This window comes from Dasypus novemcinctus, chromosome 6, assembly GCF_030445035.2.
Source record: "Dasypus novemcinctus isolate mDasNov1 chromosome 6, mDasNov1.1.hap2, whole genome shotgun sequence".
In the NCBI taxonomy this organism is placed as follows: domain Eukaryota; kingdom Metazoa; phylum Chordata; class Mammalia; order Cingulata; family Dasypodidae; genus Dasypus; species Dasypus novemcinctus.
The window spans coordinates 77,773,280-77,785,942 of record NC_080678.1 but is presented as its reverse complement, the minus strand read 5'-3'; the positions used below and the strand labels follow the sequence as shown (position 1 = coordinate 77,785,942).

The 12,663-nt window shown below is 45.0% G+C and overlaps 1 protein-coding gene and 1 long non-coding RNA gene across 3 annotated transcripts in view; one reads left to right on the top strand and one right to left on the bottom strand.

Annotated features, from left to right (window-relative positions):
• Positions 1-1,891, bottom strand: part of STOX1 (storkhead box 1) — a 57,531-nt gene extending 55,640 nt beyond the window's left edge. The window contains exon 1 of the mRNA XM_004470530.3: positions 1,434-1,891. Within this exon, the coding sequence (XP_004470587.2) occupies positions 1,434-1,773 (340 nt within the window). The 5' untranslated portion in view covers positions 1,774-1,891. The remainder of the gene's footprint in view (positions 1-1,433) is intronic.
• Positions 1,571-6,326, top strand: LOC111767076 (uncharacterized). Of its 2 annotated transcripts, XR_002798977.2 has the most exons (3): positions 1,571-1,810; positions 2,147-2,348; positions 2,477-6,326. It is a non-coding gene; the product is annotated as an uncharacterized lncRNA (long non-coding RNA). The 2 variants fall into 2 exon arrangements; XR_011649038.1 differs by lacking the exon at positions 1,571-1,810 and having other exon boundaries at positions 2,044-2,348.
• The last annotated feature ends 6,337 nt before the right edge of the window (positions 6,327-12,663 follow it).

The window sequence follows — 12,663 nt, the reverse complement described above, 5'->3', positions numbered from 1 at the left end:
TTCCACTGGACCCAATAATGACATCATGCTACTTCTGGCTTAGCATAAAACCTCTCTTATTTCGCACCAGGTCTAGACCCCCCAGTCCATTGCACTCTGTTCTCATCCTCTGAAGGGGGGGGGGCGGGGGAGAACCAGAGAATGTAACTGCTAATTCAAACCAGAAAAACCGAGGATACAGGACTGAAAAGAGTTTTTCATCCAGGCTGCTTGAAAGACCCCTTCTCCAGTGGGGAGATTTTGGCATGGCTTCTTAGCTCAGTATTCTCAGAGTCAGAATCCTAATTTCTTCATTCCCTTCTGCAGGTAAAAGAAGTAGATGAAATATGTGTATGTAGCCTTTTTCTTTCTTTTCCCTTGATCTTAAGAAAAGAAAAAGGTGAAAGGAAAAAGAAAAAAAAAACAAAACAACAGAATGGGAATGCACGGGATAAGCCAAGGTTTAATTAACTCCACTGGCTTGGGCTGCCTGAGATGTGGAAGCACCATCTCGGAACAACAGGTGTCTCTTAACTGCCCTGGACTCTTGTCTTTGGGTACTAAAACAAATGTATTTTTATTTGCTGCTCCTCCTCCTCAAATGGAATAAGACAGAGAAGGATTCTTTGGTAGGAGTCAGAACTCAGGGATGGAACAACTGGTGACTTGTCAACAACACACCATCAAATGACCATCACAACCCCACATAAACACAGACAGAACCAGGCCCTTACAGGAGGCTGAAATGTTTGTTTTTTCCTCCTTCACTTCTTTGTAAAGGCAAGTATCTAGTTCCAGGAGGGAACCTTCAGTTACAAAAATTTTGTTTTATGAAATGTCTTGGCTCCATGACATTTCTTGTTCTTTCAACGGATATATACAATTTTCCTAGTTCTTATTTGGAACACTGGAAGGGCCCAGACTTTGAAATGGTGTCTTGTTTTCATTGTTTTTGTTTAGTTTGTTTTTTTTTTTAAATAAAGCTACAGAAAGCTTGTGGATTAAACAATAATTTCTAAATTAAAACACCAAAAGGAGCAGTTAAAAATCGGCGCACTCTGTCCAGCGTCTGGAGTACGCTTTCCAAGCATGGAGGGGCCAGCGGACACTGTCTCCGGCCCGCAGCTCGGAGTACTCGGCCCTGAAGCGATCACTTTTCTGAGTAGAAAGTTCCTCACTCCAGGAACCTGTGCGCTCAACAGGCTGAAAGAGGCTAATGAACCGAGGCATCTTGGAGCTGGCCGAGGAGCAGGGGGACCGAGGCCTCGGCGTCCCGGCGAGAGGGAGTGCCTCCGGGTGTCTTAGGAAGCCAGCCCCCTCCTCCAGCCCCCCGGGTCTGGCTACCCTCACTCCCGTCCCCCCTCCCTCAGAGCTGAGCCCGAGGCAGCACTCGCCCCGCGGCTAGCCTTCGCAGCTCACGCAGGGCACCCCTCCCCTGAGGGTCCCGCACTCACCCACCGCCCTGATGCGGAAGCCGCGCGGGGGGCGCAGCACCCGGCGCCTCCAGGCGTCGCGCAGCACCTGCAGGCTGGCGGGGGGCGCGTGCACCAGCAGCACCCCGCGCCGCAGCCAGCCCTGGAAGGCCAGCCGCGAGGCGGCGCGCGCCAGTCGCGCGTTCCAGAAGCAGCGCGCGTTGGCGCTGCGGAAGGCGCGGAAGACCGCGCTGCCCCCGGGCTCCTCGGCGTCCTCCGCCGCCGCCTCCTCGGCGTCCTCCGCCGCCGCCTCGTCCCGCTCCTCCAGCCTGCACAGCACCAGCGCCAGCGAGCCCGGCGCCAGCTGCACGGGCCGCGCCATGCTGCGGCCAGCGGCCGAGCCCTCAGCCTAGCGCACGGTGGGGAGCGCGGCCGCGCGGCTCTGGGGCTCGGGCGCCGCACGCCCGGCGGGAGGGATCGGCTTACAGCGCGCGGCGCCCGCTGCCGGGGGAACGGGTCTTTGGTGGGCGGGGCCGGCGGCAAGGAATCGGGCCCGGGAGTTTGGGGCGGAACGCGCTGCCCAAGCGGGCAAGGAGCCCAAAGGGGTTTCCAAGTGCTGAGTTGCCCCCTTCCTTCCGCGCGGTCCTGCCAGGGCTCTGCGCTCCGCTCCGGCGACCTCCTTCACCTTCTTAACCCGCCCCCCAGCAACTTGGGGCGCCTCTTCCCCCGACGGGCCCATACTGAGGCTTTTCTAGGTCCCAGTGGAGCTTCGCAGATCCCCGGAGAGCCGAGCCCTTTCCAGCCACGGTGGGAACGGCAAAACCAGGGGCCCTCACAACCAGCGGACCAGGGTCGCCGCCACTGCCCTGGCCTCAGGGTCATTTCCAGTGAGAAAGGCCACGAACGACAGCCCGAAGGTGTCGTCGACTTCTCCCGGGCCGCAGACAAGAAACCCAGGTTTGAGTTTCAGTTCTGTCCTAACCCGTTTAACCCAAGTTATTTCCTCTCTCTGGGCCTCGGTTCACTCCCCTGTAAAATGAGAAGTCTGGACCCAATTCTAAGGACACTTTCATCCATTTTCGAAGGTTGTATATACCACCCTGGGATATCCCATGCACTTGAGTGATGAGAGTGATGAGAGGTGGTGCCACCCGGACTGGAGAGGCCCCTTGGTGAAATCCCTGAGAGTCAACCCTGGGCAGAAGCTGGGGATCCCAAGAAGACTGGGACTTCGTCCCGTCCGGAGAGCTCCCAGCGGGGAGGGAGAGGGGCTTGTGCTCTCGCGTCGTACAGACTGGGCAGACTTGTTGGAACCCTAACTGGGACACTAGGTGAGGATGCTGGAGGCAAGAACCCATTCGGGAAAAGAACAGAACTTGACAAAAAGAAGGACTGTGCTTAGTACTGCGGAGCAGCAAGACCTGGGGGTCATTCCGGACTTCCCATTACCTCATATCATCAATCAAAAGTAACAACTGTAATTGAGATCATCAGCACCCATTCCCTAGTAAACACACAATAAATGATAGGTGATGGTTATTAAATAATAGGAAACAGTTATTAAACACTATATGCTGGGACATTAATTTCAGAACTCTGAATTGGGGGGGGGGGGAGAAGGGGAAACAGGAAGTCAATGGAACTCGGGGGAGAAAGAAGACATGGCAATTGTACTGCCTTGTGACAGGCCAAGGACCAAGGAGAGCTGGCATCCAGCCCCAGAATGGCTCGGCCTTCTGTGGGAGCCTTGCAGAGGCCTCCTAGCCTCAAGACTGTCAGCCAATAAATTCCCATTGTTTAAGCCAGCCATTACATGGTATTTGTTTTAGTAGCTAGGAAACTAACACAATAAGGATGATGATAACTTCCATTTACTCTCAGTTTACTTTGCTCACGGTTTTACATGTATGATCTAATTTTATCCTCAGAATAACCCTCTGAAGCTATTAAGCCCCATCTACAAGGGAAACAAGGGTTTAGAGAGTTTAGGCATCTCGCCCATGGGAACAAAACTAGTAGCTGGTGAAGCAGGGAGCCCATTGTCTTCTTGCGCATAGGCTTTGCTAGAAGGGGAACTCAAGAGATGATTATCCTGACTCATTAGACCTGTAGCATGGTGTGAAAAATTGTCCTGAGCTTGATTCTCTCTGCCAAGAATTTGAATTGGAAATTACACAGATACACTCAGGCCCTTATCAGCAAGGGCTGCTGTAGCTGTGAGGATGCTGGAAGGTAAAAACAGCTATGAGCTGTCATGGCCTGAAATTGAGGTAGAACTGTCTTAAGTAGTGGAACTTTTTGTTCAGATGTCTAAAATTCTTCTTATTTTACTTAAGCTAGCCCAATTAACAAAGGAGCCCAGTTAACAAAAGAAGGGAGAAAGAATGTAACCCACAGGGAAAAAATTGTAAAACTACAGCCAAATCCTCTAAAACCAGTACTGACGTTGTGCAGCAGCAGGTGCTAAGGGAACTATGATGAACACCCCAAGAAAAAGATCAGGTCCCTTTTCCCCACTTTTTGGGTACCATATAGGCCCCAAGAATATCAAACAACTCTAGTGAGTGGCCCGCCTCCCAAATGACCAAGATTTAACATTTGGTCAAGTCTGGCAAATGGGCTTCGAGTTAGATTTTATTTGGTTTAGAAAAAGGACCTTGGGAACAGATGCGACTCAAGCAGTTGGGTGCCTACCTGCCACATGGGAGGTCCTGGGTTTGGTTCAGGGTGCCTCCTAAAGAAGACGTACAGACACAACAAGCTGATGCGATGAACAGATAAATGAGCAGACACAAAGAACAGACTGAACGATCAGGGAGCAGATGTGGCTCATGCAATTGGACACTCACCTCCCACATGGGAGGTCCCGGGTTCAGTTCCCGGTACCCTCTAAAGAAGACAAGCAGACAATGAGCAGACAGAATGAGTAGAGATAATGAGCAGAGACAATAAGACAGAGAAGGACCCATCTGGGGGGGGGGAGAGGGGGGAGAAAAAGGGACTTGTCTCTAGTGACACAAAATTACACTATCTTGACAGAAACAAACACTGCCACGTCTCTGTCCAAACTATTCCCTCTGCCTAGAAAGTCTTCCCCCTTTTCCACCAGGTAGTATCCTACAAAGGCCAGGTCATAAAATCTGTACACATCCAAGAAGAATTAATCTGTTCACAGAACACTTTGTTAACCCTTCTATAACACTGTGCATTAAAGGCTATAACATTTATCAGGCTCAAATAATAGTTATCTTGCTCTCATCAGGTAATCTGAGATTCCTGGAGGGTCAGGCTCTTGTCTAATTCATTTCTGTATCTTGGCACATAGCCCAGTGCCTGGCACATAGAGTCATTTGACCTGAATCAAATTCCATTTAACTAGTACCTCCTTGATCCAGGATAATACTGTTTTTGCTGATTTCTTACTAGCCTAGTGTCACAAAGCTAAAGCATTTCTGGTTTGGAGGGTGAAGGAATACTTGGCTATCTAGCCAATACCCAAGCCAAACCCTCAAGGAGGAAAAGTCCCCCTTACACACTCAGGCCATTTGGGTTACAGTGGTTTCTCCACCAGTTTGTCTATAACACACAGGTTACACTGAGGATGATGTGTGGATTAGTTGCCTGAAATTTTTTTCCACACCAAAATTCATCAGACTGAAGTTTTCTCCCCTTAACTCAGAAAATCAAGCCTTGACACTTAAGGCTAATTTGGAAAGCATTTTCTATCTGGATTCTCTTTATTATGATCCTTGCTGAGTCATTCTTTTCCTCCAGCACCTTTCTTCCCTTTACTACACACACACACACACACACACACACACACACACACACACGAAGCCCTGGAGACTTTTGTTTCTATTTCTCAAAGGAAATGTGAGCTTTACTAAGCAACTGTGTTGACTCAAGGAGCAGAGAAAAGTAGATGGGGGAGGGGAAGGATAGTTAATGCCCTAATAAAAAGTTCCTTCCTTCATCATAGCTGCTGAACTTAGTGAAGATACAAATTTTCTGGACCACAGAAGACTTATCTGCAAAATGGAGCTAAAATGCTAAGCCTACCTGAAGGATTTCTTGGGGAACCTCCCAGAGTCATGATTCTATAACTCCATTTTACACCCAAGAATGGAAATTTTAACATAGCTGAAATAGCTGAAATAGCTATTGGGTCAAATGAGATATCAAAGGGAAGATGTAAAATCAGAGCCTGAGAGCCAGGTACCCCCAAAACTGATTCTGATTTGCCTTAAACACTTAATTCACTGAATTTATATCTGTCTTTTCAATGGCAGGAAGCCATCGAGTATATATATATATTGGAGGGAAAAAAAGATCCTTAGCTTGAACATTAAAATGTTAAGAATACTAGAAACCCCATGATTCTGGTGTGAAGAACCAGTACAAACCTCCCGTTATTCTTCCCCTCCCCACTTTGTTAAAGGAACTAACACCCATAAAGCCTTTTAAAAATATCTCACAATCCTGTTTTTGCTGTGGGATTTTTTGGGGGGCGGAGGGATTGGAATCATTATCATGATATTAACAGAAATTATTTCTGAATGGTGAGATTACAAGCAATTTTTTTGTTTCTTTGAACATTTCTATGCTATCAAAAAATTCTACAATTAAAAATGCCCCACATGGATGAATCTGGAGGACATTATGTTGAGTGAAGCAAGCTAGACACAAAAGGACAAACACTGTATGATTGTGTAACTATGAACCAAATATATTGTGTAACATATTGCATGATTCAAGAAAAATTTGTATGTATCCAGTACATTTAATTGAGGAATGCATGTTTTTATTCTACTTTTTCTTTTTAGTTTTTAATTGTATTTTCAATTATTAAATGTACAAAGTAAAGGAAAAAAAAATTCCCAAATAAAAGAATAAAAATTTTTTTAAAAAGCCGCAATAAATTGTGGTTTGAAGGAAGTTATGACTGTTGACTCTCCTGCACTGAGGCCATCAAAGTCAAAAAGCTTCATAACCAAAAGGAGGAGACCCCACCATTCTCCCTCCCCATTAAAGTCGGGGTCAGGGGGCAGGTGAACATGATCAAACACGGGGCAGGTCTTGGAGCTTTAAATTTTTTAAAAATTATTTCTGGAAACAAAGCTAGAGCACCAGTCTCTCAGGAAGGCATGCAACCGAGTGCCCCAGATCCAGAGCAATTTAATGAAATTCTTATTTGAAATAGTGAAAATCAGACCAGCCCTTTCCTGCCTCCAAATTGAAAAAAAAAAAAGGAATAAAGTATGAAGGCCTAAGGCAAGACGCCAAACCCAGTTTCAGGATTTTAAAGAAGCCACTTCTCTTCAATTTTATTACATCAGGGGGTGTAAAGCTGGGCCTCATATCCCACTATTTAAATGCAAATCCCATAAAAAGCTAGTTGGCCCCACTCCAGGTGCACAGATCTCAAAGGAGCTCTGTTTCCGATGAAGACCCTGCTTCTAGCCCAAAGTCTCTCTTCTGGTTTCTTTGGGGGAAGGGAGAAAAGATACTAAGGCATCTCCCTCATACCCTGAAATTAATACTAACTGAAAAACTGTTTGCTTTCCCTCTTCTCAAATTCTGCCTGTTACCAGGTTTTTTGTTTTGTTTTTAAATAATTGGTTTATTTATTTTTAAAGATTTATATATATTTATTTTTTAATTTCTCTCCCCTTCCCCACCCTCCCTCCCAGTTGTCTGCTCTCTGTGTCCATTTGCTGTGTGTTCTTCTGTGTCCGCTTGTATTCTTGTCAGCGGCACCCGGAATCTGTGTTTCTTTTTGTTGCGTCATCTTGCTGTGTCAGCTCTCCGTGTGTGCGGCGCCATTCCTGAACAGGCTGCACTTTCTTCGCACTGGGCGGCTCTCCTTACAGGTCACACTTCTTGTGCGTGGCACTCCCCTATGTGGGGGACACCCCTGCATGGCAGGGGACTCCTTGTACATATCAGCACTGCGCATGGGCCAGCTACACATGGGTCAAGGAGGCCCGGGATTTGAACCCTGGACCTCCCATGTGGTAGGTGTACACCCTATCCGTTGGGCCACATCCGCTTCCCAGTTAACCAAGTTTTTAAGCTTAACAACAAGGACCAAGGACCCAGAGCTACTCTTACTCATCTGTATATCCTCCAGAATACTCCCTATAGCACCACTGAAAAGAAAATGGTTTGGGTAAACCTACAACTTCTCTAATAAATGAATGAATGAATGAAGAATAAATGAATGAATGAAAATGGTTTGGGTAAACCTACAACTTCTCTAATAAATGAATGAATGAAAATGGTTTGGGTAAACCTACAACTTCTCAAATAAATAAGTAAATAAATAAAAGAAAATGGTTTGATGAACAAAAATGTGATCAACAGGAGGACTAGATGTCCAAGTCAGTACCAACCTTGGTTTAGGACTAAACAGATTTACTTCATTCAGTATTCTAAAGGGTATCCAAATAAAATGGAAGAGGCTTTACAGAACTATATTTAATACAACCAGAGTATAACTTAGTGAACCCACCAATTTCAAAAACTGCTTTGGGTAAGAAAGACGAGGACACAAAGAGCTTGCAGTCTAGTGTTTTCAAAACAGCACAGGCTTCTTCAACAAATTCATGACAAGAAAAAGGAATGGGATGGAGACTATAAATTAAAAGACTTAGGAGACATGTTAACCAATGCGATGAAAAGTTTGAACCTTATTTGGATCTTAATTTTTTTTTCTCTCTTTATTTTTTAAAAAATGTTACATTCAAAAAATATAAGAGGTCCCCATATACTCCCCACCCCCTGGATCTTAATTTGAAAGAACCAAATGTAAACAAATTATGAGAAATTAGAGATACAATGGAAAAAAGAACAAAAGGAAAAACAGAAATATATGTGAATTTATGAAAAATTAACTTTTTTTTTTTTTTAACATTTATTTCTTTTCCCCACCCTCTTATTGTTTTTCACTTGCTGTGTCTGTCTTCCTTGTTTATGTAGGAGGCAGTGGGAGCCAAACCTGGGACCTCTGATGTGGGAGGCATGTGCTTAATTGCTTGAGCCACCTCCACTCCCTGCTTTTTTGTGTCTCTCACTATGTTTTTCCTCCCTACATCTCTTGTTGCAGCAACTCACCACGTCAGCTTGCTGTCTTCTTTAGGAGGTACCAGGAACCTGTTTCCTGCTTTGTTGTGTCTCTCATTATGTTTTTTTTCTTGTTGTGTCAGGTCACCACACCTGCCCCTGGCACCAGCTCATTGTCTTCTTTAGGAGGTACCAGTATGTGATCCAGTAACCTTCCATGTGGTAGGCAGGAACCCAGTTGCCTGAGACACATCTGCTTCCCTTAATTCTTTTTTTTAAGATTTATTTTTTATTTATTTCTCTCCCCTTCCCCTCCCCCCCTCCCCCCCGTCTGCTCTCTGTGTGCATTTGCTGTGTGTTCTTCTGTGTCCACTTGCATTTTTGTCAGCAGCATTGGGAATCTGTGTCTCTTTTTGTTACATTATCTTGCTGCATCAGCTCTCTGTGTGTGTGGTACCACTCCTGAGCAGGCTGTGCTTTTTTTCGTGTGGTATGGCTCTCCTTGCAGGGCCCACTCCTTGCATATGGGGCTCCCCTATGCGGGAGACCCCTCTATGGCATGGCACTCCTTGTGCGCATCAGCCCTGTGCATGGGCCAGCTCACCACATGGGTCTAGAGGCTCTGGATTTGAACTCTGGACCTCCTCTATGTTAGATGGATGCTCTATCAGTTGAGCCAAATCCGCTTTCCCCTTAATTTGCTCTTAAAATACCTTTACCTTTAAAAAAATATCAGTGTAAGGAGCAGATGTAGCTCAAGTGGTTTAGCATCTGCTTCCCATATACAAGATCCCCAGTTTGATACATACCTCCTAAAAAACAAAGAAAAGCAAACAACCAAACAAACGACAAAAGCAACTCTTAACTAGGGAGTGGCTGTAGCTCAGTGGTTGAGCACCAGCTTCCCAAGTACAAGGTTCAATCCCTGGAACCTCCTAAAAAAAAGTTTTAAAAAATCAGTATAGGGAACCGGTTGTGGCTCAACTGAGAGTGTCCACCTACCATATAGGAGGTCCAGGGTTCGGTACCCAGGGCCTCCTGACCCCTGTGGTGAGCTGGCCCAGGCTCACTGCTGCCATGCACAAGGAGTCCCATGCCACCTAGAGATGCCCCACACACAAGGAGTGCACCCTCCAAGGAGAGCCGCCCTGTGTGAAAAAAGCATAGCCCACTCAGGAGTGGCACTGGACACACAGAGAGCTGACGCAGTAAGATGATGCAACAACAACAACAACAAAAAAGCGAAATAGTTTCCCAGTGCCACGTAACAAGAATGCAAACGGAGGTGGCGGACTTGGCCCAGTGGTTAGGGCGTCCGTCTACCACATGGGAGGTCCGCGGTTCAAACCCCAGACCTCCTTGACCCATGTGGAGCTGGCCCATGCGCAGTGCTGATGTGCACGAGGAGTGCCGTGCCACGCAAGGGTGTCCCCCACGTAGGGGAGCCTCACACGCAAGGAGTGCGCCCCGTAAGGAGAGCTGCCCAGCGCGAAAGAAAGTGCAGCCTGCCCAGGAATGGTGCAACACACATGGAGAGCTGACACAACAAGATGACACAACAAAAAGAAACACAGATTCCCATGCCGCTGACAACAACAGAAGCGGACAAAGAAGACGCAGCAAACAGACACAGAGAACATACAACTGGGGTGGGGGAGAAGGGGAGAAAAATAAATAAATAAATAAAAATCTTTAAAAAAAAAAAGAATGCAAGCAGACACAGAAGAACACACAGCAAATGGACACGGAGCAGACAACAGGGGGGAAGGGGCGAGAAATAAATAAAAAAATAAATCTTAAAAAAAAAAATCAATGTATTAGATAAGTTCTATGATTTTCTTTTCCGCTCATGTAAAAACGTCTACTAACCCTCAGCTATCACCTCTTATAATAAAGCACATCTGGGTAGCAGAGTGCTTTTAAAATATCCTTGCTAATAAGACACAAAAACCTTTGTATTTTTTAAATAACATCTTTGAAGGAGAAAAATGTGTTTTCCTATAAATTCTGTCATACTTCCCCCTCAAAAAAAGAAAAAAAACAGAAAGATTCCAGGATTTTTTTCTTAAAAAAAAAAAACACAGGAATTTTAATGTAACATTCGAAATTAATTAATCAATTTAAAAAAAGAAACTGGAAGAAGTGAGAGGAGCCTTCAAGTAGATGGAGGCTACAAATTTTGGTGTAGCTATGAAAAAGGTCAAAATTAAGAAATTGTGACATTGTTCCTTATATGAGGACAAAGACTCACCTTGAGAATATTAAGACTAATTCTTTTTCCATTAAGTAACCTACTTTTCCTTCTACATACATAACATTACTGGGTTTGATTCATGTTCCTAAAACAGAAAATATAATATTATGTCTGAAAGGAACTTTGATTCATCTGTTCTTCTCCATTCTGTCAAAACATACTTGACAAAGAACCTGAAGCCCATGGAAGATGGGTGCCCAGGGTCCCATTGCTAGTTAGTGGCTGACCCAGGAATGAAGCACAGGAAACCTCCAGATTCCTGATCAAGAGCAGAAGTGGCAATATCTGGCCCACTGCTTTATTTTTATTTTTATTTTTTTATGGCCCACAAGCTAAGATTGGTTTTTCCATTTTTTTAATGTTTGGGGGAAAAAATCAAAAGAAGAGTAATATTTGCTGATATGAGAAAATCATATAAAATTCAAATTTTAGCACCTATAAAATAGTTTTATTGGAACATAGGCATGCTCACTCACTTATGTATGTCTATGGCTACTTGCATGCTACAAGAGCAGATCTGAGTGGTTGCAGCAGAGACCATGTGTTTTGCAAAACCTAAAATATTTCCTTTCTGGTCCTTGACAGAAAAAGTCTGCAATTCCCTGGTGTAAAGCTCTATCAGTGTCAGGACTACCTTATAGAACTGGGCCAGACATATGTAAAGAATTGTTAGTGCACAAACCATGGACCTCCTCCTGGGCCAATCCAGTTGATTCACATATTGGATGCTGCTGGAAGAGGGGAGAACTTGTAGCTGATCTGTGTGTCCTCCTGCCAACATGTTGAGCTGAGTTGAGGTAATTAAGTTTCTGCTCTCATAGCCCATACAATCATGAACGTCTCTGCTAAACCTGTCACCAGGGAAACCAATTAGTGCCAATTTTGACATGAAAGGTGTTTCCTAAGGCAGGACTTAGATCACCATCTCATTTCACACAATTTAGGATCACAAGGTTGACCCCTTGTAGATTGATACCAGGGCTTAAAATATGAAGGGCAGCCCTCTTAAGCAACCCCAGAGATCTCCAGCGTCCTTAGGAAAAGTGTCAAAGAATTCACCTCATTTTCTAGAATGAGAGTTAACACTTGCAGGGAGAAATAGCCAACAGGTCCTGTGAATTTAATATCCCTCTACAAGACCACCCTCAGATTTCCCATGGATAGTTACGGCAAGGGAAGCAGATTTGGCTCAACTAATAGAGCATCTGCCTACCGTATGGGAGGTCCAGGGTTCAAACCCAGGGCCTCCTGACCCATATGATGAACTGGCCCACTCGCAGTGCTGATAGGCGCAAGGAGTACCCTGCCACACAGGGGTGTCCCCTACGTAGGGGAGCCCCACATGCAGCAAGTGCACCCCACAAGGAGAGCCACCCCCCATGAAAAAAGTGCAGCCTGCCCCAGAGTGGCGCCACAGACACAGAGAGCTGACACAGCAAGATGATGCAACGAAAAGAGACACATTTCTGTTGCCGCTGACAAGAATGCAAGCAGACGCAGAAGAACACACAGTGAATGGACAGAGAGAGCAGACAATTGGGGGGGGGGGGAAGGGGAGAGAAATAAATAAAAAAATCTAAAAAAAACACAACTTTATCAGAGCCATGCTTAGTATTTCATTTCCTTAGAATTTAATTCAAGAGCACCAAATAGCAGACCCTCTATTTTAATTTCTGTGGAGTTAGAGACCCGTAGCCAAGGGTCAGTGAGTTCTCAAAACACTTTTTTTTAAAAACAAATCAATTTTATCAGCATCTGTTCATAAAACATACGATTCATCCAAAGTGTACAATCCATGGTATTTGGTGTAATCACAGAGTTGTGCATTTATCACTTCAAATATTATTAGAGCATTTTCATTATTTCAATAATATTAATAAATAAAAGACAAGAAAATTCACTTCTCAGTCTCTGTTTTCCCTGCTATACATAGCTGCTATTTCTGGTTATTTTTGC